At 48.6% G+C, this 24,734-nt stretch overlaps 3 protein-coding genes across 3 annotated transcripts; 1 reads left to right on the top strand and 2 right to left on the bottom strand.

The window, feature by feature from the left end:
- Window positions 1-835: 835 nt before the first annotated feature.
- Window positions 836-15,538, top strand: Znf771 (zinc finger protein 771). The gene is made up of 3 exons (XM_042666873.1): window positions 836-1,190; window positions 1,565-1,714; window positions 14,514-15,538. Exons 1-3 carry the CDS (start codon window positions 1,074-1,076, stop codon window positions 15,324-15,326), a joined length of 1,080 nt encoding a protein of 359 aa, XP_042522807.1. The 5' UTR covers window positions 836-1,073; the 3' UTR covers window positions 15,327-15,538.
- A 392-nt stretch (window positions 15,539-15,930) lies between these two features.
- On the bottom strand, window positions 15,931-19,037 carry Dctpp1 (dCTP pyrophosphatase 1). The gene is made up of 3 exons (XM_042666750.1): window positions 18,872-19,037; window positions 17,727-17,837; window positions 15,931-16,366 (listed from the first exon to the last, which is right to left on the bottom strand). The coding sequence occupies exons 1-3, from the start codon at window positions 18,970-18,972 to the stop codon at window positions 16,087-16,089; spliced, it is 492 nt and encodes a 163-aa protein (XP_042522684.1). The 5' UTR covers window positions 18,973-19,037; the 3' UTR covers window positions 15,931-16,086.
- A 3,147-nt stretch (window positions 19,038-22,184) lies between these two features.
- On the bottom strand, window positions 22,185-24,495 carry Sephs2 (selenophosphate synthetase 2). The gene has a single exon (XM_042666652.1). It carries the CDS (start codon window positions 24,305-24,307, stop codon window positions 22,961-22,963), a length of 1,347 nt encoding a protein of 448 aa, XP_042522586.1. The 5' UTR covers window positions 24,308-24,495; the 3' UTR covers window positions 22,185-22,960.
- Window positions 24,496-24,734: the final 239 nt, after the last annotated feature.

The raw sequence follows: 24,734 nt of genomic DNA, 5'->3' as shown, positions 1-24,734 counted from the left end.
GAAACTATGTGTATATTTAAAAGATTTCTCCAGTTTTGGGCTGGGAAGGTGGCTCAGTGGTAGAGTGCTTGCTTTGCATGTATGAGGCCCTGGGTTCAATTCCCCAGCACCATGTAAGCAAAAATTTAAAAAAGCCAGAAGTGGTGCTGTGGCTCAAGTGGTAGGGCGCTAGCCTTGAGCTGAAGAGCTGAGGGACAGCGCCCAGGCCCAGAGTTTAGGCCCCACGACCAGTGTCCAGGGCCTGGACACTGTCCTTTAGTTTTTTCACTCAAGACTGAGCTCTACTACTTGTGCTACAGCCCCACTTCCAGCTTTTTTGTTGACTAATTGGAGATAAAAGTATCTCAGATATTCCTGTCCTAGGTTGGCTTTGAATCTCAGATCTCAGGCCCCCCCCCCCCCCCACATTATTCTGAGGGCCAAACTTTGGTGGTCTGGGTTTGGGCTAATTTTCTAGCTAGGGTACAAGTCACAACTTAGGCAAATGAGTTTACTTCCCTGAACTTCATTTAGCTCATCTGTAAAATGGGCCATCTCCCCGTGGTGCACATCAAATGAGACCAAGTGTGTAAATGCTGGGCCTAACCGGCGCAAAGTAAGTTTACCACACAATAAACAACAAGAAGAGCTTGGGCTTCTGTTGATTTGGGCGGTATAAATTCAAAGAAGCAAGAAGACATCCTAGAGGCCGGAAGATCGGGCAGAGTACGAAAGGAAGCAAGAAACAGGAGGGGGGGAAAAGGTATGGACGAGGTAAAAGGTGAGGAGGCAACAGGGTCCGCCCTCCAGGCGGGGCGCCAGCGAGAGGCCCTAGCCGGGGCGGGAGCGCACGTGGCCTATTTCGGGCGGAGCAGACGAGCTTGGCCGCGGAGTAGACCTCGCAGCTGACTCGACCGCGGCTGCGGGCACCTCGAAAGCTGGGCAAGGGAAGCTTTCCGATCCTTAAGAGTTAGGGTGTAGAGGGTCTCTCGGTAAGCGCAGGGGCTGGGCTCTGGGCCTCCCCAGGCGGATAGGGCCTAATGTCTGGGTCATCTGGGCTCCTCCCCTAGGGGCGTGGCCATGCCATCGGACCAATGAGCGGTCGCCTCCGCGGCCCCGCCCCCGCCCCGTCCCCGGAGCCGCGGCCTCACGGAGTAGCGAACCGCCCCGCGCCCAGGCCTGGGGCAGCGCGAGCGCCGAACCTTGGGCTGGTGAGTGCGCAGTCCTCCCCTGGGTCGCCGCCCCATCCTGCCTCCAGCCCGTCCCGCAGGGCTCGCTCCAGGTCGCTGACCCAGGCTCCGGGGAGTGACTCAGCGCGGGGAGGGTAGCGACTAGCGAGGGCTGGGGATTCGAACTGTTCAGGGCCTTGAATGCCGGGATGAGTGGGGGTGAATGGATATGTCCTAGGCTGGCCCCTGGGCTGCGACGGAGCATGGGGCTTGGGTGGATGAGAGAGGGCCAGACTCGGAGGCCAGGCCAGGGCTGGAGAAGCCGCCGCTGCACCGCCTAGTCTGGGTCAGGGCCATGGGAAGGGGCAGGGGGGAGGGGCCGGGTCCTGAGCTTCTGATCCAGCTCCATGCCTCAGATCACCAAGATGCCTGGAGAACAGCAGGCAGAGGAGGAGGAGGAGGAAGAAATGCAAGAGGAGATGGTGCTGCTGGTGAAGGGTGAGGAGGAGGAAGGTGAGGAGAAGTATGAGGTGGTGAAACTCAAGATCCCTGTGGACAACAAGGAGGTAAGCATCACATAAACACCCTGGGGCCCGCCACCCACAATCCTGAGGTCTACGCTCAGCTTTCCTCAGATGGAAGCCCGGGATCTGGCTCTCATCTCCCACCTAGAATCTAAAGGTTTACTCATTCTGCCCTTCATTCTAGCTTCCCTCACACAGATGTCTGGCCTGCTGTGTGCCAGACTCTGTGCTGGGTGCTTGGGACAAAGCACTTCCCCTTTGCTCTCCATAGAGCTGGGTGTCAAACAGACAATCACAAGTCTGTGTGATGGGTGCAGGAACATGGAGGCGGTAAAACCCAGAGATGACTTAGTTCAGACTTCGGAGTGGGGGAGGTCAGGCTAGGCCACAGTAACAGTACGTAACTCTTGCATAGTTTCCTGTGTGCCAGACAATTATAAACCCTCTATTCTATGATGTAGGTAGTGTTCATTCCATTTTACAAGTGAGGAAACTGAGGCCCAGGATAATTTGGTCACTGACCTAGGGTCTCAAAGTTGGTATCTGAGGTCAGTAGGAATCTGAGGGATGAAGTGGACCAGCCACAGGCAAAGGACCTGGTGGAATTGGAAGGGCAAGTGGCTGGCTCAGGCCGTTGAATGGTAAGGGTTTGGTTGGGAGGCTCACAGGGAATCTGGATTCTGTCCTGAGGGTAGCTGAAGGTTTTCAGGATATCATATCATAATGAGTTGGAGTTCCCCATTTATGACCTTAATTGCCACCAAGTAGGTTTCTACTTCCCAGAGCTGCATGAGATTCTGGCTACCCCTAGTCTGAGTAGCTCTTACTCGGCTGGAGGGGGCTCTTGCTCTGGAGGTTTTAAGGCCCAGTTCCTAAGAAACGTTTGCTGCCCCCTAATGGCCATGTTGAGTCCTAAAAGGAAGAGGGCTGGCTGCTTAGGTCTGTTTAGTCTAAATGGCTAAGTAGCTCTGCTCCCATCTCCCCTTCCTCCCCGGACTTGGCCCATTAGTTTCTCCCAGCATGCCTCTTCTGCCCCAATGGGCCTTCTGATCTCCTTTGACTTAGACAGATATTCTAAGTTTACAGGCTCTAGAGCTTAGGGTGGGCTATCAGCTCCATCTCAGAGCTCAGGGACAGGCGCCCAGGCCCTGAGTTCAAGCCCAAGGACTGACCCCCCCAAAAAAACAAACAAACAAAAAGTTAGAACTGTGTCTGGCACAGAAGCATTATGTAAACAGTCATTATTATTAATATTATTCCTAAACTTAAGGGCCTTGGGCTGTCATCCTCTAGATATTTTTCTAGCCTCCTCTCCCCTCCTTCCTTTTTTCCCCCCCTGACAGTACTGGGACTTGAGTTTAGGACTTTTGCACTGTCCCTTAGCTTTTTCCCTCAAGTCTAGCATTCTGCAACTTGAGGCACAGCTCCAACCTGGCTTTTTTCTGGTTTACTGGAGATAAGAGTCTCATGGACTTTTCTGCTTTGAACCCATATCCTCAGATCTCAGCCTCCTGAGTAGCTAGGATTATAGATATGAGCCACTGGGCCCAGAAAAATCCATATTTATTTGAGGCTGAACCCTGAGATCTGGAGATGAACAAAGAAGCCTATTTGGATGTCTACACACACTCCAGTCAGTGGGGAAGCAATAGTGTGCTGACATGGGCCCAACACAGGCTTAGGAGGGCTGACAGATGATGAGGAGAGAGGGAAGTCACTCCAGGAGGAGGATATTCTAATAGTAAAGGTCTGGAGCAGGTGCACTCATCTTGGGTCCAGAGCACAAAAGGCCTTGAAGTAAGCCAGAGGAGCAAGGAGGATGGACTGGGTATGGCTTGTAGTCCTATGGGAAGTCTTAAATCAGGGGAGGGACATGGTTGGAGTGTTTGTTGAGAAGATTCACTGGTTGCTAGGAGGACATCAGTGTAAGGTTGGTGGCCTGCTCAAAAGCTGAAGTGAGGGCTGGGAAGGTGGCTCAGTGGTAGAGTGCTTGCCTATTGCATGCATGAGGCCCTGGGTTCAATTCCTCAGCACCACATAAACAGAAAAAGCCAGAAGTGGCGCTGTGGCTAAAGTGGTAGAGCACTAGCCTGGAGCTGAAGATCTGAGAGACAGCGCCCAGGCCCAGAGTCCAAGCCCTACAACTCACAAAAAAAAGTGAAGGAGAGAAGGGGATATTTGGGAACCCCAACTAGACAGGCTGACACTGAGGAGCAGAAGGACAGTTTGGCATAAAAGCTAAGACAAAGCCGGGCGCTGGTGGCTCACGCCTGTAATCCTAGCTAGTCAGGAGGCTAAGATCTGAGGATCGCGGTTCAAAGCCAGCCCGGGCAGGAGAGACCGTGAGACTCCTATTTCCAGTAAGCCACCAGAAAACCGGAAGTGGCGCTGTAGCTCAAGTGGTAGAGCACTAGCCTTGAGCTGAAGAGCTGAGGGACAGCGTCCAGGCCCAGAGTTCAAGCCTCACGACCGACCAAAAAAAAAAAAAAAAGCTAAGACAATATGTCTGGCCAGACTTCATCATGTATCCTGTAGCCACCAAATCCTACCTCTACCTTGTACCACCTTTGCCTCAGCTTCCCCATCTGTAAAATGAGATAATGGTATAAGATCATTAAATGCCAGTCTGAGAAATGACATCTGGAGAAGTGGATTAGGAGAAAGTAGAATGGAGGATTGCAAACATTTAGCAGATGGCTCAATAATTGGATATGGGGCTCCCAGAACCTCATTTCTCTCTGTAAAAACAAGTGATCTCAAGCCAGGCTCATACCTGTAATCCTAGCTATTGAGAAGGCTGAAATGTGAGGATCATGGTTCAAAGCCAGCCTGGGCAGGAAAATCCATGAGACTCTTATCTCCAATAAGCTACTTAGAAAAATCTGGAAATAGCTGGGCACCCGTGGCTCACGCTTATAATCCTAGCTACTCAGGAGGCTGAGATCTGAGTATGCAGTTCAAAACCAGCCCATGCAGGAAAGCTGGTGAGACTCTTATCTCCAATAAACCACAGAAAACCAGAAGTGGCGCTGTGGCTCAAGTGGTAGAGCACTTGCCATGAGCTGAAGAGCTCAGGGACAGCTCTCAGGCTGAGTTCAAGCCCCACGACTGACAAACAAAAACCTCAACAACAACAAAAAGAAAAAGCTGAAAATGGTGCTGTGGCTCAAGTGATAGAGTGCTAGCCTTAACAAAAGAAGCTCAGGGACAGCACCCACAAGGCCCTAAGTTCAGACCACAGGACACACACACACAAAGTGACCTCAGACCACAGGACACACACACACACACACACACACACACAAAGTGACCTCAGACCACAGGACACACACACACACACACACACACACAGTGACCTCAAAATTGCCTGCCAGCTGAGTTTGAAGGTACACACCTGTAATCTCAGCATTTGAGATTACACCTCTCAGGCAGGAAAGTGTAATCTCAGCATTTGGGAGACTGGCATACCAGCCTAGACTATGTAGTGAGAACCTGTCAATAAACAAACAAATGTGCCTTCCTGTGCTGAATTCTGTGATTGTTAGCTAAACTTTAATTACACTGCATATAGTGGCTGGAGTATTTGCTGTGCCTCAAACTCCAATCTATCTTTTTTTTTGGTCTGGTTGTGGGGCCTGAACTCTGGGCCTGGGCGCTGTCCCTCAGCTCTTCAGCTCAAGGCTAGCGCTCTACCACTTGAGCCACAGCGCCACTTCTGGCTTTTTTCTTATGTGGTGCTGAGGAATTGAACCCAGGGCCTCAGGCATGCAAGGCAAGCGCTCTACCACTGAGCCACCTTCCCAGCCCCTCCAATCTATCTTTAAGGAGTAGAAAGGTGTTTTGATTTTGTTGGTTGTGGGCTTGAACTCAGGGCCTCAGTGTTGTACCTGAGCTCTTTTGCTCAAGGCTAGTGTTCTACCACTTTGAGCCACAGCTCCACTTCAGCTCAAGGTTAGCGCTCTACCACTTAAGTCACAGTGCTACTTCTGGCTTTTTCTGCTTATGTGCTGCTGAGGAATTGAACTCAGGGCCTCATGCATGCAAGGCAAGCACTCTACCACTGAGCCACCTTCCCAGCCTCCACTTCCAGTTTTTGAGGGGTTAATTGGAGTTAAGAGTCTCATGAAGATTTTTCTGCCCAGTCTGGCTTTGAACCATGATCCTCAGATCTCAGCTTCCTGAGTAGCTAGGATTATAGGCATGAGCCACTGGTACCCAGGTCAGAAAAAGGTTTTCTAAGAGGAAAAATTTGTGTACATTCACACCTCTCTCCTTGGCTTGAATTTTGGAGTGGTTTTATTTCCCTATGATGAATTCTCAGCTCTTCAGCCTGGCATTCAAAGCTCTTCACCATTGGACCTCATCATTCCAGTTTCATTCCTAACTCCTCTACATCTGTCCCATGCCCACCTTCAAACACACCTGTTTCTCACCTCTGAGGTTTTACCCATGAGGTCTTGGCTTGTAAAACCCTCCACTTTTTCCACCTGTTTTCCACAGGAGCCACTCCTTTTTTTTAGATCAGCTTACTTCATTTTTTTTTTTCTTCTTTTTTTTTTTTTTTTGGGTCCGGCCGTGGGCCTGAACTTTGGGCCTGGGCGCTGTCCCTCAGCTCTTCAGCTCAAGGCTAGAGGTCTACCACTTGAGCCACAGCACCACTTCCGGCTTTTTTCTTTTTGCTTATGTAATGCTGAGGAATGGAACCCAGGGCCTCAGGCACGCAAGGCAAGCGTTCTACCACTGAGCCACCTTCCCAGCCCTCTTCTTTTTTTGAGATGGGGTGTGTGTGTTGGGGGAGTGGCTCACTATGTTGTCTAGGCTGGCCTTGAACTTAGGATCTTCTGGTCTGTCTCCCAATAGCTTCGGTTAAAGATGTTTGCTACCATAACTAACAGGTTGCTTAATTTTTAACATGCATTCAAACCACTTGAGGATCTTGTTAAAAATGAAGATTTTGCTTGTTGGTTTTTGTGATGTGGGGGAACAAACCTAAGACCTTGCTCATGCTAGGTAAGTGCTCTACTACTGGATTACACACTGTTAGCTGAAAATGGAAATTCTGAGTCCATAAATCTGGGGCAGGGTTGAGATTGAGCATTTCTCTGTGTGTGTGTATGTGCACGTGTGCGCATTGCTGGGGCTTGAATTCAGGGTCTCTTTCACACTTCCTTGTCTAGCTTTTTGCTAGTTAACTGGAGATAAGAGTCATTTATATTTGTCTGATTGGGTCTCAAATCATGGTCCTTAGATCTCAGTCTCTGAGTTGTTGGGGTAATAGGGGAAAGAGGGGGGGGGGAGGGAGAGAGAGAGAGAGAATGTCTGTGTGTTTCAATTTTTTTTTTTTTTTTGTGCCAGTTCTGGGGCTTGACCTCAGGGCCTGGGGTGCTGTCCCTGAGCTTTTGTGCTCAAGATTAGTGCTTTACAATTTTGAGCCACAGCACCATTTCTGGCTTTTTAGTAGTTAATTGGAGATAAGAGTCTCATGGACTTTCCTGCCTGGGCTAGCTTTGAACAGTGATCCTCAGATCTCAGGCTTCTGAGCAGCTAGCATTACAGGGATAAGCTCCCATCACCCGGCTATGTTTAAAATTTTTTGGCAATATGTGTTTGAACTCTGGACCTATATCCAGAGTTTACCCTGCTCTACCACTTGAACTAGGCAGTCAGCCCTTTTTACTTTTCGTTTGTTTTTTTATTTTTGGTTGGTTGTGGGGCTTGAACTCTGGGCCTGTGTGCTGTCCCTAAGCTCTTCAGCTCAAGGCTAGCTCTCTACCACTTGAGCCACAACACCACTTCTGGTTTTCGGAGTGGTTTATTGGAGATAAGAGTCTCATGGACTTTTCCTGCACAGGCTGCCTTTTAACCACGATCCTCAGATCTCAGCCTCCTGAGGAGCTAGGATTACAGGTATGACCCACTGGCGCCGACCTTTTAGGTTATTTAGCTAGCCTGTAACCCACAATCTTCTATATATCTGTTTTATGAGTAGCTGGGATTACATGTGTGGACAACTGTACCCAGACAGGTTTTACTTGGTACCAAAAAGAAGGAAGATTTTGACTATTAGAAGGATCTGGCGAGTAGACAAGCTGGGTAGGTGCCTCTTAAACTTTATTAAGGGAGACTTTATGTTTGTATTGTGCATTAAGAGAATAGGTGTTCTAGACAATGACAGAACTCCAGTTCAGACCTTGATTTTGCCATTTAGTAGCGCTAAAGCCTTGGCTTGCCAGGTAACTTTTTTCTTTTTTTCTCGGTTGTGGGGCCTGATCTCTAGGCCTGGGCTCTGTCCCTCAGCTCTTCAGCTGTAGACTAGCGCTCTACCACTTGAGCCACGGTACCACTTCCGGCTTTTTCTGCTTATGTGGTGCTGAGGAATCGAACCCAGGGCTTCATGCATGCAAGGCAAGCACTCTACCACTGAGCTACCTTCCCAGCCAACTTTTTTCTATCTCAATTTCCTCATTTATAAAATGGGCAAGATAGCTAACACAAAGGATTGTGATTTCTTTCTGTTTGTGTGTATGCCAGTCCTGGACTGGAACTTAGGGCCTGGGCACTGTCCTTGAACTTTTATGCTCAAGGCTAGCACTTAACACTTGAGCCAGAGCTCTACTTGTGGCTTTATGGTAGTTAACTAGAGATAAGAGTCTCATGGACTTTCTTGCCCAGATTCACTTTGAACCTTGGTCCTAGATCTCAGCCTCCTGAATAGCTAGGATTACATGTTTAGACAGTTTCTCACTATGTAGCTCAGGCTGGCTTTCAACTTTTAAGTGCGGGGGTTACTGGTGTGTGACACTGTGCCTGGTACTTGTGGAAATTTTGAATGAGTTTTAAATGAGACCATTGTTGTGGGAAATGGATGTAGCTCAATAGTAGAGTGGTTATGTACTATGAACAATGCCCTAGGTTTTATCCTCAGCAGGCCTACAAAAAAAAGGTGTGCTTTTATTATTTACTTATTATTTTGCCAGTCCTGGGGCTGGAACTCAGAGCCAGGGCTTCTTTTTGCTCAAGGCTAGCACTCTTAACACTTAAGTCACAGTGCCACTTCTGGCTTTTTCTGTGTATGTGGTACTGAGGAATTGAACCCAGGGCTTTGTGCATGCTAGGCAAGCACTCTACCACTAAGCCACATTCCCAACCCAAGCTCTTCAACAAAGGAAAATAAGAGGAAAAAAAGCACCTAGCACACAGTTCCTGGAACATAGTGAATACTCAAAAATGGAATCAATTATTAACAATTAGAAAAGTAAGCTGGGCACTGGTAGCTCATGCCTGTAATACTAGCTCCTCAGGAGACTAAGATCCTAGGATCATGGTTTGAAGGCATCCTGGGCAGGAAAGTCTATGAGACTTTGTCACTAACCACCAAAAAAGCTAGAAATGGAGCTGTTGCTCAAGTGATAAAGTCCCAGCCTTGAACAAAAAAAGTGCCCAGTACAGTACCAGCACACATACATACACACAAGTAAATTAGAAAAGTAATGGCTAAGGATGCAACTAGGATGTTAACCATAGTTACAAGAATTTAAGCAAGAAGACAAAAATTATTCATTTCTTATTCCTGGATTGTTACTGTACTTAATTCTCCCTCTATAGTGCCCCGTTATTGCAATTCAGATATTATTTATTATAATTTTTAAGTCTACTAGTTGTAGAATATAAGACACCCACAGGCCTTTAATGATAGCCTGCAGTGGTATTTGTCAAGTTTCTGTTGCATGTGTACTATCTTATTCACGGTATTCTATTAGTGCTCTTAAAATGGATTAATAATATTTTGTTAAGTAAAATTACCTTCATCTAAACAACCATATTGGTGAAATTGTGAGTTTCGTGTAATCCATGGTTTTTCTAATGTCCATGAAATAAACACATAATGATTATAAGAAGATAGAAAATTTCCCACACATGACCTAGAATGTTCTTGTATCTTACACTGTGGCCACCGCAAATTGGGAAACTTTGAACTTATGTCCTCAAGACCTTGAGACAGGATAAACAAATGAGTAGCCCAGAGTCTTAGTAAGCTAGAATCAGCTTCTTACCAAGATTCTTCTTCAAGCACCAAGAATCAAGATTCTTCTTTTTTAAAAAAAAATTAAATTAAGCTGGGCACTGGTGCCTCACACTCATAATTCTAGCTACTTTTTTGCCAACCCAGGCAAAAAAGTCCTCACGAGACTCTTACCTCCAATTAATCACTCAAAAACTGAAAGTGGCTGGGTGCTGGTGGCTCACACCTGTAATCCTAGCTACTCAGGAGGCTGAGTTCTGAGGATCAAGGTTCAAAGCCAGCCTGGGCAGGAAAGTCCATGAGACTCTTACCTCCAATTAACCACCAGAAAAATGGAAGTGGCACTGTGGCTCAAGTGGTAGAGTGCTAGCCTTGAGCTGAAGAGCTCAGGGACAGGGCCTGGGCCCAGAGTTCAAGCCCTATGACCTACAAAGAGACATAAAAAAATAAATAAATAAAAAATAAAAATAACTGGATGTGGTGCTGTGGCTCAAGTGGTAGAGCACTAGCCTTGAGGAAAAAGAGGCTCAGGGACAGCACCCAGTCCCTAAGTTCAAGCCCCAAAACCAACAAAACATAAATAATTAAAGTTTTGATATTTAAGTAGTTGTACACAGGGGTTACTATTCAACAAATAGGTTGATAAGTATAATACATCTTGATCTTCATGCTTATGTGAAGAATTTATTTGTTTTCCATGTCAGTGAAGTCAATAAGAAGTCCCCAGGGTGCACCAAAGTCACCTTAAAGAAGGGTGCCAAGGGAAAGAAAAAAAAAGGCCAGAAAAATATCAATGTAATGAGAAAAGTTCTCTTCACAATGGCTGAAGTGTTGGAATAAACCCTGCATGTCAAAACCAGGCCAAGACTGCCAAGTGTGACCTTGCACTGAGGCTCTGCCAGCCCTGCAGTGGGGAGTTTCTTGATTTAAAGTATCGAGTTTTATTTTAACTTGAATCTCTCTTGGAGAAAGTCAGGGACTTGGAGTCCAGCCTATTCCAGCTTGGTGGTGTCAATTCGGGGAAGCATTGTCTCCTGGTTGCCCCTCGATTATGAAATTTGCTTCCTTCAGTCTCAGGCTTCTCTACCAAAAAAGAGGTAACACCTGACTAAGAGTGAGTGCAATAATGTACATAGAGTCGTGTTGTCAAAGCTTAATACTGTGGCATTAATGGCAGTCCCCTCCCTGCCTTATGGATATATTCCAAGACACCTCCTAGTGAAACCCTGAAACTTTACATATACTATGCTTTTTTCCTAACTATGCTTTTTTTCCTAACTGCATATCTATAATTACTTTTTCTGTGCCAAAATTGGGGCTTGATCTCAAGGCCTTGCTCTCTCATTTGGCTTATTTACTCAAAATTGCCACTGTAGTTGGGCACTAGTAGCTCACATCTATAATCCTAGCTACTTAGGAAGCTGAGATGTGAGGATCAAGGTTCACAGCCAGCCCAGGCAGGAAAGTCTGTGTGAGACTCTTATCTCCAATGAACCACCAGAAAACCAAAAATGGCACTGTGGCTCAAAGTGGTAGCCTTGAACAAAAGAGCACAGGGATAACACCCAGGCCCAGAGTTCAAGCCCCATAAAAAAAAAAAGAAAAAAAAATGGGGAGGGGAACTGGCACTGTACCTTTTAAGCCACATTTCTACTTCCAAAGTTTAATTTATAAATTAAAAAAAGAGATTAACAACCACTAGAACAATAGAACAATTATAACAGTATCCTGTAATAAAAATTACTTGAAACTTACAGATTGATTTTGGGGGGGGGGGGGGGGGAGCTGGAATTTCCACTTGATTTTTTTTTTCTTTTTTCTTTTTTCTTTTTTTTTGTCTATTGTGGGGCCTGAACTCTGGGCCTGGGTACTGTCCCTCAGCTCTTCAGCTCAAGGCTAGTGCTCTACCACTTGAGCAACAGCACCACTTCCGATTTTTTCTGCTTATGTGGTGCTGAGGAATCGAACCTAGGGCCTCATGCATGCAAGGCAAGCGCTCTACCACTGAGCCACCTTCCCAGCCCCTCCACTTGATATTTTCTGATCATGCTTGACAGCACTGAAATAGGAAAGTCAAATCATGGGTGAAGGGACTGTTGAATTATTATTATTATTATTAGTAGTAGTAGTATATGGTTAAAATTAACCAGTTGCTAAATTTTCAATTTATTCTGATTCCCAGTTTGAATTCAAAGTTATTTTTTTTTCCAACTTTTTTTGTGCTGACAGTGGGGCTTGAACTCAGGCCCTCAAACTCTCACTTGGCTTTTTTGCTCAAGGCTGGCATTCTTACCATTTGAACCACACCTCCACTTATGATTTTTGGAGGTTAATTGGAGATAAGAGTCTCATAGACTCTTCTGCCCAGGCTAGCTTTGAACCAAGATCGTCAGACCTCAGCCTCCTCAGCAGCATGGGCCAGAGGTACCTGGTACTCTCTGATCTTGAGCTGCCCATCTGTAGCTTCAGAAAAGCAGTTAATTATCTTTTACCATGTTTCATCATCTTTAAACAGGATAACAACAGGAATACACCAGGTGCTGGCGTCTCATGCCTATAATCCTGGCTGCCCAGGAGACAGATCTGAGGATCACTGTTCAAAGCCAGCCTGGGCAGGAAAGTTGGTGAGATTCTTATCGCCAATAAACTATCTCAGAAAAGCCAGAAGTGGAGCTGTGGCTCAAGTGGTAGAGCACGAGCCTTGAGCAAAAGAAGCTCAGGGAAGTGCCCAGACCCCAGATTCAAGCCCCAGGTCTGGCACAAGGGAAAATTAAAAAAAAAACAAAACATTGGATATGAGAGATGCTAACACAGTCTTGACCTTAATATATGCCAGAGATTTCCTTCAGTTATGAATTAGTGCTCTTAATTGCTTGACCCACACTAGATACTCATTACAGTTTTCCTTGGCTGAGCATTCTTTTGAACCACAGCTCCACTTCTGGTTTTCTGCTTGTTAATTAGAGGTAAGAGTCTGGAGCCCTTTCCCAATCAGACTGGCTTTGAACCATGATCCTCAGATCTCAGCCTCCTGGGTAGCTAGGATTACTGGTGTGAGCCTGCTCCCAACTGAGCATTCCCTTTTCTAAGGAAGTAGAGCCTCATCATTCCTATTTGCTGTTAATACAAAATGTTTCCTTTTACCCACCTCCTACAAAGCTATCTTTTTCTTTCTTTCTGGTTTTATCTCTCAAAACTGTTAGCTTCATGAAAGTGGCTCATTTCCAAATACTTTCATTTTAGTCCTCAGAATACCAGTTGGTTTTCTTTTTTTTTTAACCATTGCTCTTTTCTTCACAGCTTAAAAAAATAAAAGGTGCTTACTCTTAAAAGTCGGTCAAACATTCTGGCCCAGCTGCCAGGATGGCACTGTCCTTGCTTCTTCTCAGATTTGGTTGCTGGCTGCTTATCTTGCTGTCCCAGATTTTCTGTGCCCATTCTCTGGGTGATCTTCTCTCATCTCAAGGCTTTAAAAACCACCTGGAGGTTGACAGCTTCTCAGTTAACATCTACAGTCCTGAGCTCTAGATGTGTCAAGAATTGACTGTCCACAAAGCCCCAAACAGATCTCACCTCACAACCTGCTCTTCCCATCATCTTCATCTCTATAAATGACAGCTCCTTTAATAGTTGCTAACCCCACCCCCCAAAAAAACCTTTCATTATTCTCTTTATATACCACTTCGAATCCATTATTATTAAATCTTCTGTTACAAACCACAGCCAGAATCCAACTTCCCACCAACTCCACCTTCCACTTAGGTTTCTTGGATCTAAGCTATGTCATATATATGTGTGTGTATACATATACATATATATGTTGTATATATACATACATATACATATATATGATACTGTAAAGAGGGGTTACAGTTACACGAGCAAGGTAATGAGTCTATTTCCTATAAAGCATTGTTACCCCCTCTTTTGTTTTTCCCTACCATCCCTTTCCTCCCCACACCTGTCTTCTTTTATCACTGACTAGCCACCTTGTGGAACCCCCTACTTCTGCACCTTCTCTCCACTGGTTTCTTTTGGAGCCTGTTGATCTAAGGGTGATCTAGTTAGCCACTTCCCTGCTCAAAACTCTTCATCCCTTCTAATAGATCCCCACCTTTAATCATGCCCATAATGGGCTTGAACTCAGGGTCAGGGCACACTCTCCCTTAGATTTTTTTTTTTTTTTTTTTTTGCTCAAGGCTGGTGAGCTACTACTTGAACCAAACTCCACTTCCAGCTCTTTGCTGGTTAATTGGAGATAAGTCTCTGCAGATTTTCCTGCTTGAGCTAACTTTGAATTGTGATCCTCGGATCTCAGGCTCCTGAGTAGCTGGGATTACAGGTGTGAGCCACTAGTACCTGGCTCCCCATCTAATTTACACTAGAAGCCAGTCAGTACTGTGGCTAATTTACTCTTCTGCCTCCATCTCTCCATTTTTCTCTTCTCCCCTGATGTTACTCTATCGTTAAGGTGTTTTGACAACCCTATTTAAGTTTCCAGCATCCCTCATCCTTTCTTCCTGAAAGGAAGAAATGTTAAAATGCTGTCTTCTTACTTAGTACTGAATCCTCAGTGCCCATGACACATTCTGGGACATTTCAACTGCCCAATAAGTATTTGCTGAACTAGTACGAATAGCTGGAATGCCAGCAGGCATGGTGATGTGTTCCGTATGCAGCGAAGACACACAACCCCATTTACCTATCCTGCTGGCACCGCTGTGTCCTCAAAGAGGTTGCCACGGGCTCTAGAGACCCGGGTCTCCGGCTCCGGGGGCCTGTGGGTCAGGGCTGACATGTCCTCTCCTCTCCCCGCAGGTCCCGGGCGAGATGCCAGCGCCGTCCGTCGACCCCGCGCGCCCCCACGCGTGCCCGGACTGCGGCCGCGCCTTTGCGCGCCGCTCCACGCTGGCCAAGCACGCGCGCACGCACACGGGCGAGCGGCCGTTCGCGTGCACCGAGTGCGGCCGGTGCTTCTCGCAGAAATCAGCGCTGACCAAACACGGCCGCACGCACACGGGCGAGCGGCCCTACCAGTGCCCGGAGTGCGACAAGCGCTTCTCCGCCGCCTCGAACCTGCGGCAGCACCGACGGCGCCACACGGGCGAGAAGCCGTACGCATGCGCCGACTGCGGCCGGCGCTTCGCGCAGAGCTCCAACTACGCACAGCACCTGCGCGTGCACACGGGCGAGAAGCCGTACGCGTGCCCGGACTGCGGACGAGCCTTCGGCGGAAGTTCGTGCCTGGCGCGCCACCGGCGCACGCACACGGGCGAGCGGCCGTACGCATGCGCCGACTGCGGCACGCGCTTCGCGCAGAGCTCGGCGCTGGCCAAGCACCGGCGCGTGCACACGGGCGAGAAGCCGCACCGCTGCGCCGTGTGCGGCCGGCGCTTCGGCCACCGCTCTAATCTGGCGGAGCACGCGCGCACGCACACCGGCGAGCGGCCCTACCCGTGCGCGGAGTGCGGCCGCCGCTTCCGCCTCAGCTCGCACTTCATCCGCCACCGTCGCGCACACATGCGGCGTCGCCTCTACATCTGCGTTGGTTGTGGCCGGGACTTTAAGCTTCCAGTCGGCGCCACGGCCGCCACCGCCACCGAGCGCTGCCCGGAATGCGAGGGCAGCTGAGCCGCCCCGGTCCTGCCTCGGCCCGGGGGGACTGCGCTGCACCGACCTGGACGTGTGGCTCCTCCCGCGCCCCTGCACCTGGGCCCGGGAGAGGATGGGGCCGGCCGGCCTGGCTGCTCTGGAACTCGGGGTCCCTGGGAGCCGTGTCCCACCCCCATCACTACAGTCCCGTGGCCCGTGTTAGTGAATAAAGTATTCTGTCTTCACGAGGATGGGATGATCTCCAGCCTGGGTGTTAGAGAGCTGGGTGGGGCCAAGCCTACAGTCTGGAATTGAGTTATGGGTGTGGCCATCCTGTGTGTGTGTGTGTGTGTGCACGCGTGTGTGCTGGTGCTTGAACTCAGGGCCTGGGTGCTGTCCCTTAGCCTTTTCTCCCAAGGCTGGCATTTTACCCCCTTTTAACCAACACTGCACCACAGTTTCTAATCTCTCTCTTTATAGATCTAGTGGGAGGTTTGCCTGAAATCCCACCGAGATTTTTGCTAGAACCCAAACTCTACCCTGCAGGTATGAGGCACAAGAAAATGTGGGAACTGGGAATTGAGGCACCCTCTCTGGCAGTACCTGCTGAGAGAGAGCCTCCTTGGCTATACAGGAAGAAATCTGGAGGTTACACAAAACCGTTTATTGGGGGAGAAAACACTTGGAGGCAGCTGCAGAGGTTCTGGGCCTCAGACATCTGGAAATAGAGCTCTCAGGCCCGTTGTTAGGAAAGGGGAAGATGGTTCCATGTTGAGATATAGGTCCCAGTCCTGTATTTCTAGGTTGAGGGTTCATCTGCAGACCTCACATTTTGGTCTTCAGAGATAGCTCCATGAGGCAAGTCTGTATACTTGCTGGCAGAGCCACGGGACAAGTGAACTGGGTACCGTCGCCGGTTGGTGTCCATTTTGGAGAGAACTGCTTGGGGAAGATCGACATGGCAGCGGGCTGCTAATGCTACCAGATAGATGAGGACATCACTAAGCTCTTCTTGAAGGGCTGCTCGTTCCTTCGGGGGCCAGGCATAAGGGCCGGGCTCTGCATCAGACTTCCACTGACTGGGGACAGAACATGACAGATACAGATTGCTACTAAATAGGAAATGGGTCACACCTCCCTTGGTAGTGTATAAGTGTGGGGGAGAGACCCCATGGATAAAAGCTACACCTCATCAGGTTCTGGTGGCTCATGCCTGTAATCCTAGCTATCCAGGAGGCTAAGATGAGGATCAAGGTTCAAAGCCAGTCCAGGCAAGAAAGTCCATGAGACTCTTATCTCCAATTAACCACTAGAAAACGGGAAGTAGCACAGTGGCTCAAGTGGTAGCGCACTAGCCTTGAGCTAAAGAGCTGAGGGACAGTGCCCAGGTCCAGAGTTCAGGCCCCATGACAAAAAAAAAAAAAGCTACACCTCTGTGTTTCTACCTGAGTCAGGGGTGGCCAAGAGAATACTTTACTTTAGAGTCTCATTCTACTCTCTAGCCCAACCACTGGAACTCCAGAGCAAACCTCAGACCTTGAGCATCACAGAAGCCTCTTAATTCATCTTCCTAATGCACTCCTCTTTCTCATTGTCCATCAAGTCACTGATGACTTTGCCTCATAAACAAGCAAAATTGTCACAAGGATTTTGCACTTAGTGCTCCCTCTGCAAGCCTTTTCTCCTGCTCTTTTTATTTATTTTTGGTCAGTCATGGGGCCTGAACTCTGGGCCTAGGCTGTCCCTCAGCTCTTTAGCTCAAGGCTAGCACTCTACCACTCGAGCCACAGCGCCACTTCTGGCTTTTTCTGCTTATGTGGTACTGAAGAATCGAATCCAGGGCCTCATGCAGGCAAGGCAAGCACTCTACCACTGAGCCATCATCCCAGCCCTCCTGCTCTTTTTAGATTCTTTCTGGGCTGGCTCCTTCTTCTTTGGGTCTCAATTCAGATGTCACCTCTTCAGAAAGCCTTCCCTCTGTTACTTCCTCATGTCCTGTGTTACTTTATAAAATTGTCGCAGTGTTTTGAAAACTCTCACACAGTTAATGCCAACTGATCTATAAAAAATGAAGAGCCTAGATCAAACTAGTAGCTGAGATTTGAGGACTGAGGTTTGAAGCCAACCCAAGAAAGTCCATGAGACTCTTATTTCCAATGAACTTTCAAAAGAGTTGTAAGTGGAGCTGTGACTCAAGTGGTAAAGCGCTAGCCTCGAGCTAAAAAAAGCTCAGAGATAGTGCAGGCCTTGAGTTCAAAACAAAAACAACTAAGGGGCAGTGATTCAATCTATCCTGTGACACAGTGGTCTTTGGATCACCTGTCCAAACTCCAGGGTTCTCTTATCCATCTTTTCGCACCCTTCTCCCCCACAGCACCATCTCTTACGGAGTAGATGCCTCCACCATTACACTCTTCCAAGAAGCCTGCATTTACTCACAAGAGTTCTGCCAGCTCTCCCACTTCTCCCACCAAGGCCAGGAGGAGGTTCCGAGGTTGGTGGAATTGGTTCCAGTCCCGCTCAGCAGCAAACTCTGCATGTAAGCGTCGGCTGGAAAAAAAATAAACAGGCAAGCAGAAGAACAAGCTCAGGATTATGGGGTTAAGCAGCAGGTATCCCAGTGATATTTAAAGGGGGTATGGGCTGAAGCCAGCAGCATACCCCTGTAATACTAATTACTCAGGAGGATGAGATCTGAGGATCAAGTTTCAAAGCCAGCAGGGGCAGGAAAACTCTGTAAGACTCTTACTCCCAATTAACCAGCAGAAACCAAAAGTGGGGCTGTGGCTCAAGTGGTAGAGTACCAGCCTTGAGCAAAAAAAGTAAGATACAGTACTCAGGTCTCAAATTCAAGCTCAAGCACTAAATAAATCAATGGGATTAAGGATTCTGTCAAGTAGTTTCTTTTTTTTCTTTTTTTTTTTTTTGGGGGGGGGGTCCGGTCGTGGGGCCTGAACTCTGGGCCTGGACACTGTCCCTCAGCTCCGGCTTTTTGCTTATGTGGTGCTGAGGAATCGAACCCAGGGCCTCAGGCATGCAAGGCAAGCGCTCTACCACTGAGCCACCTTCCCAGCCCCTGTCAAGTAGTTTCTTAGATGCTTTGAGCATGTCACTGCCTCTTTCACCATAAGCCAAGCCTAACAATAGTATTGTTTATTATGCCATCTCCTGCCTCTAATATTCTTGTTTCCTCTACCCAGAATGTCCCTATCTCTGCGCATTGGTTTGTTTTATCCAATGCTACGGCCACTTCCTCTAGGAAGACTTCCTTGATTTCCTCCAGTAAGAAGTAATGTCTCCCCGCAATGGACGGTCCATCTGCCCCTGCCCAACACCCCCCCCCCCCAACTCCAGATGGGCAGAGGCAGCATCAGATCCCGTTATCCGCCCCCAAACTGGGCATCACCCCACTTCCTCCGCTTCAGTTGTGCACTGCTGAGCCCGTTTTGCACTCGACAAGGTTCAGAGGTCAACAGGGAGTAGGCGGGGCCCGAGTACAACTAAGTTTTCTTCCCAACCACGTGGAGGTGGAGGGGCCCTCCCCAACAAGGGAAGCGGTCACCCCCCGACCTCAGGCTGCTTACATGTCCTCGAGCGTGGGCTCCGGGCTGAAGCTGAACGAGCCGGCAGCAGCAGTGCCATCCTCCCGCTCCTCCCCACGCGCATCGCCCCCGGCACGGGACATAACGCTCAACCCCTGGCAGCCGCCACTGCACAAAACCCCGCGCCACGCTCAGGGCTCGCCTCCGAGGCTCCTGGCCAATCACAGGCGTCCTCCATTCCTTCACAGGGCAGAACCGGAGGTAAAACCAATCATCGACGTGGGTTTTGGTACAACCCGCCTTTTACCCACACTGGACCAATCAGGAGAAGCTTCGAAGGTTGCTCTATTAAACTCTCACCCTGGAATTCTTCCGCCTAAGCGGAACGTCTTAAAGGGAGAGGTACCAATTTGACTCCGGAAAGAGACTAGAGCGGAACGCAGAGCGCAGGCGCTTTACGTGCCTGGTGGGCGTCAGGCTGAACCTGACTTGCGAAGCGGCGAGGGGGTTGTGAACGGGTAAAGGATCAGCTGGATGGGAAAATCCTATAAATGAAGGACCTTACGCCTAGATATCGTCTCTCAGGGCTAAGTCTAGTTCGCATTCTATTTGAATGAGATTGAAGGAAAAGAGGAAGATGGTCAGCAAGGACTAGGACCCACTTTTACTTTCCTGCCTCAGATGTGTCTTTAGTTCAAAGGAGTTACACTCCCTCCCCATCCTTGTCCCAAGGAAAAGAATCATTCAGTCTTCCTTGAATACAAAATGGTTCTAGATTATCCAGGTGCTATCCTATAGAGGTGGCATTCAGGTCTAAACTTCAGGATCCTAGGGGCTGGGAAGGTGGCTCAGTGGTAGAGCGCTTGCCTTGCATGCCTGAGGCCCTGGGTTCGATTTCCAGCACCACATAAGCAAAAAGATAAAAAGCCAGAAGTGGCGCTGTGGCTCAAGTGGTAGAGCACTAGCCTTGAGCTGAAGAGCTGAGGGACAGCGCCCAGGCCCAGAGTTCAGGCCCCACGACTGGACCCCCCCCAAAAATAAAAATAAATAAACTTCAGGATCCTGGTACTACTCTGTGGATCTGGAATTGGAAATTTTAGGTACCTCAACCCCCACCTTCAAGAACTTCCCCAGGATTATTGTTGCTGATTTTTTGGGGGTGTGTATGCCAGGCCTGGAAAATAATAGAATTTCACATTAGAAAAATCACTTACTGTCAGAATTGTGAAAGCACTGTCCTTTAGCTCCCATTCTTCATGGTAAGACAACATCCTTAATCATAAACCTTTAAATCATGGCAATTAGAAGCATGAGCTCTGGAGTTAAGACTTTCTGTATGAGTTAGCACACAATGTTTTTTTTTTCTTTTTCTTCTTTTGCCAGTCCTGAGGCTTGAACTCAGGGTCTGGGCACTGTCCCCGAGCTTCTATTGCTCAAGGCTAGCACTCTACCACTTGAGTCACAGGGCCACTTCCGGCTTTTTCCCTGTATGTGATACTGAGGGATCGAAGCCAGGGTTTCATGCATGCTAGGCAAGCACTCTACCACAAAGCCACATTCCCAGCCACATTGTTTTGCTTTTCTGGACATATTTCTTAATCTTCCAGCACCTTAACTTCATTTGCAAAACGAGGTTGTTGGAATTTTGAGTTAATACATCTAAAGCACTTAGTGCCTGGCACAGAGCATACTGTGGAACCATTTGCTGTTGTTTGGTAGTGTCTCTTTATCCCTGGCATATTGAAATTTAATAAAATAATATGCTTCGTTTGGTGCTGGTACTGGGGCTTGAACTCAGGGCCTAAATGCTGTCCCTTTGCTTTTTCCTCAAGGATGGTACTCTATTACTTGACCTACACCTCCACTTACAGCTTCTTGGCTAATTGGAGATGTGTTTCATGGAGCTGGGTGCTTGTGCCTCAAAGGGTGCCTGTGGCTCAAACCTGTAATCCCAGTTACTCAGGAGTACTGAGATCTGAGGATCTTGGTTTGAAGCCAGCCTGGGTAGGAAAGTCCATGAGACTCTTAATTCCAGTTAACCTACAAAAAGGGGTAGGTGTCAGTGGCTCGCATCTGTAATCCTAGCTACTCAGGAGGTTGAGATCTGAGGATCGTGGTTTAAAGCCAGCTCCAGCAGGAAAGTCTGTGAGACTCTTATCTCCAATTAACCCCCAGAAAACCGGAAGTGGCACTGTGGCTCAAATGGTAGAGCACTAGCCTTGAGCTGAAGAGTGCAGGGACAGCACCCAAGCCCAGAGTTCAAGCCCCATGACCAACCAAAAAAAAAAAAAAAAAGCAAGAGCAAGAAAGGGACAGTCCCACGCTGAGTCTAAGCACCAGAATCTCCCCCCCTCCCGCCCCATTCCCTGTGTGTGTTCACAACAGAAAAGGAATCTCATAGACTTTTCTGCCCAGCTGGTTTCAAACTACAATCCTTGGGTCTAGCGTTCTGAGAATCTAGGATTACATGTATAAGCCATCAGTGCTCAGCAGAATTTTTATTTTTCTTTATTATTTTCGGGTCCAGTTGTGAGGCCTGAACTCTGGGCCTGGGCGCCGTCCCTCAGCTCTTCAGCTCAAGGCTAGCGCTCTACCACTTGAGCCACAGCGCCACTTCTGGCTTTTTTTTCTTTTTGCTTATGTGGTGCTGAGGAATCGAACCCAGGGCCTCAGGCATGCAAAGCAAGCGCTCTACCACTGAGCCACCTTCCCATCCCCTCAGCAGGATTTTTATTTGTTCCTTCTTGCTACGCTGGGCATTGAACCTGGGACCTTGTGCAACCTAGGTAAGCACTTAGCTACCTTGCTCCACTTAATGGCTAAGTTGAGGAAGAGGGTGGGCAGTCTAATTTTTTCTTGCTTTGTCCTCTGCTGTGCCTGGTGTTCCTGACTGCCCCTTTCCCAGGCAAGAGGTGAGTCACCTGTGTAATGGGAGGAGTTTGAGAAGTATAAAGATCTAATTAAACTGCATAAAAGCTTTCAACTGTTTTCATCCTTAGCCCTACCCCCTCACCTTTCTAAGCACCTCTGGAGCCTATCAGTTTACTTCCTGTTGGTCTCCCCTGGCAGCTTCTAAGGCTTATCCATCCCTCTCCCAGCCCCTTCCATTCTCCAAATCTTTCCTTTGCTATTTTTCCTCCTGCCCTTGAATTCCTCAAGTATATATATCCATTTTCAGTCCTTTTGTGTCATATCAGGAAGAAGATACAAATCTAAATCTGGGTATTAAACCTCCCGGTCCAGGATGAGAGAAAATAACTCTTTCCACTTTGCTGGATTCTAAATGTATCAACAAGTTTATTTGATAAGGCCAAAAGCTTGAGAATCGCCAAGAAGCAAACATTAGTCAGACAAGTTTTCCAACAAAGTCCCTTTTATTTATTAAACCAAAAGAAATTATTAATTAAATCACCAGGAATTTTTCAGCACAATATTTAACATCTTAATGACCACGAAGGCCTGGGCTCTAGAGCTTGCTCTGCCTTTCCCAGTCCTTACCGGGGTTTAGAGGGAAAGACATCATTAATAGAGACCAAGTCAGGTGGTTGCATGTCCTCCTTTCCCAGTCATTGGACAAGCTGCTCAACTCTTGTCCAGAGTAGGAAAAGAGACAGTTCCTCAGAAAAAAATCTAATAAAAGAATTTGACATTGCATCATAAGATTTCTCTTAGCAATTTAGACTTATCAATAGTATTGGTTCAAACTCATTTGCTTCTCATTTTCATGTTGCAATTTAGTTTTTGTGTAGGTAATTCTAATAATCTCACCCCCTGTGCAGAAATGAATCAACCCAGTGCAAAGACAAATCCATCAAACTGGAACAGCTTCATCTTCATCTTGCTTTCAAAAGAGAAAGCAGGTTTTGGCTTTTTTTTTTTTTTCTGCTCCTCATCTACCCAAGAGATGAACACATGTCCCTACCCCTCCCACCCCCAAGTTCAAAATGTTACTTCTGGCCTTGGAATGTACACACGGGCACTTTTGATGACTTGATTCGAATCACCTAGACAGGGCAGCTGGAACCACTATGCAGGCAGGCTTCTTTGGAAATTTCTTAAAATCAACACTTGAGACTCATCCATCATCGTGTACAAAGGCTTGAAGTTCCTAACTACTTCTGCTATTCCATCTCACGAATTAGGCTCAGAGGAAGCGTTGGAATTATCAGGAGCAGCAGCAGCAGCAGTGGCACCACGAGGTAGAACCTCAATAACTCGAGGCTTGTCAATGATCCGAGCCGTCCTGTTTCCCTTTTCCACGATGCCGACAATCCAAGCTTGGTGACCCTCTCCATACTTTGAAGATTTGATTTCAGAACAGAAGCGGGCTGCCTGTTCTCTTGGCAGACAAATGAGCAGTCCTCCAGAGGTTTCAGATGAGGTTCCTTGGAGGAGTCCGAACCGCCCACTGGCCTTGCTGACGGCAGCCATCTTGGCGATAATTGGCAGATTATGAATGACAAAAGACACCTCGTTTCTCTGCTGTTTTGCCAGATTCTGAGAGTGTCCTAAGATGCCAAAGCCTGTGATATCGGTGGCTGCATGGGCATTAAATGTGTGCATTAACCCAGCGGCAGTTCTGTTTAGGGTAGCCATATTGAACATGGCTTCCTGATAGGCCAGCTCGACTTCCTCTTTCGACACTACCATCTTTATCTTACCCCACCTTTCGGGGTTATCCAACCATTGGTGGGCATTGACGGCAACCTGGGTTCCTAAGGGTTTGGTCAACACGAGCACATCCCCTACCACAGCGCTGTCAGGCATGATGAATTCATTGGGCTGACACACCACAGTGGCCACCCCACCGATGATAATCCAGGGGTTGACCACTGTCTGTCCACCCGTCACTGCGGTTCCTCCCTCCTCAGCAGCATCCCGAAAGCCTTTGACCATGAGCGGTGTCACCTTCTCTCGTTCCTCCTCACTCATACTCTGGCTGACGCTGAGTAACATTAGCATGTTGTCACATTCAGTAATGCCCATGGCGTAGAGGTCACTCAGCACGTTGGCACACGCTATCCGCCCCATCATGTAAGGATCTTCGACCAAGGGGTAAAAGAAGTCGGTGGTCTGTATCAGCGACAGACCCCCGTGCCTCAGCGGGATGACGCACGAGTCCATCCCAATGCTCAGGGTGGGAAAGGCGGCGGCGGCTTGCAGGCCAGCTTCCTGGGCCACCTCATCGAGGCTTCCAACCAAGCCGGGGCCCAGCGGGGGCCGCAGGGCCGGCTGCGTCAGTCCCTCCAGGAGTTTGAGCAGCGTCTCCTGGGGGACCTTGCAGCCTCAGCCCTTCATGCCGGAGAAGCCCGTCAGCCGCCAAGTCGGGCTGAGGCCCAGGGCTTGGGGCTCAAAGGGCCGGTAGCTCGAAAAGCCCCGGCCCAGAGACAAGATCGCCGGGCCCGAGGAGCCTTCCGCCGCCGCCACCACCATCGCCGCCATCGCCTCGCCGCTGGCGCCCGCGGCCGCTTCTGCCATCACGCCGGCCTCGGCCGAGACAGGAGGCGGGGAGGAGAGACGGCTTCCAAAACAAAAATGCTACTCGAGTTAGCGTGAACTAACAGTCAGATATTACCCGAAGAGCTGGCTCCCTCACGCGGCCCGCGCGGCACGACCACAACGCGCGACTCACGCCACACCGGTGCCTTCCGGAGCCAGCAGCCGCCGGCTTCCTCTATTTATAGAGACCTGGTGATTGACACACGCGCCATCCAATGAAGACGCTGCGCCCCCGAGAGAGGCGTGCGCTTTCACTCCGAAAGGTGCTGGCAACTGCCGGGTTGCAAAAGAAGATCCCGGCGGGGGTGGCGGGACGTCGCGTGCGTCCCGTTCGCTCGGCTTGAAATTTAAATGATCTCTCGGGAGTGGCGGGGACCGAAGTCCAGAATTCTTGCAAGCGAAGGAT

The sequence above is a fragment of the Dipodomys spectabilis genome, unplaced genomic scaffold (assembly GCF_019054845.1).
Source record: "Dipodomys spectabilis isolate Male_0828 unplaced genomic scaffold, ASM1905484v1 ptg000366l, whole genome shotgun sequence".
NCBI lineage: Eukaryota > Metazoa > Chordata > Mammalia > Rodentia > Heteromyidae > Dipodomys > Dipodomys spectabilis.
This window is presented reverse-complemented; position numbering and strand designations above follow the sequence as displayed.

Excerpts from the sequence above, each read along its gene's own strand:
- Znf771 (XM_042666873.1), top strand. The coding sequence starts at position 1,074 with ATGAGCGGTCGCCTCCGCGGCCCCGCCCCCGCCCCGTCCCCGGAGCCG. Across the intron at positions 1,191-1,564 it reads GAGCGCCGAACCTTGGGCTG|ATCACCAAGATGCCTGGAGA; the intron begins GTGAGTGCGCAG and ends TCCATGCCTCAG. Across the intron at positions 1,715-14,513 it reads TCCCTGTGGACAACAAGGAG|GTCCCGGGCGAGATGCCAGC; the intron begins GTAAGCATCACA and ends CTCTCCCCGCAG.
- Dctpp1 (XM_042666750.1), bottom strand. The coding sequence starts at position 18,972 with ATGTCCCGTGCCGGGGGCGATGCGCGTGGGGAGGAGCGGGAGGATGGC. Across the intron at positions 17,838-18,871 it reads GAGCCCACGCTCGAGGACAT|CCGACGCTTACATGCAGAGT; the intron begins GTAAGCAGCCTG and ends TTTTTTTTCCAG. Across the intron at positions 16,367-17,726 it reads GGAGAGCTGGCAGAACTCTT|TCAGTGGAAGTCTGATGCAG; the intron begins GTGAGTAAATGC and ends TTCTGTCCCCAG.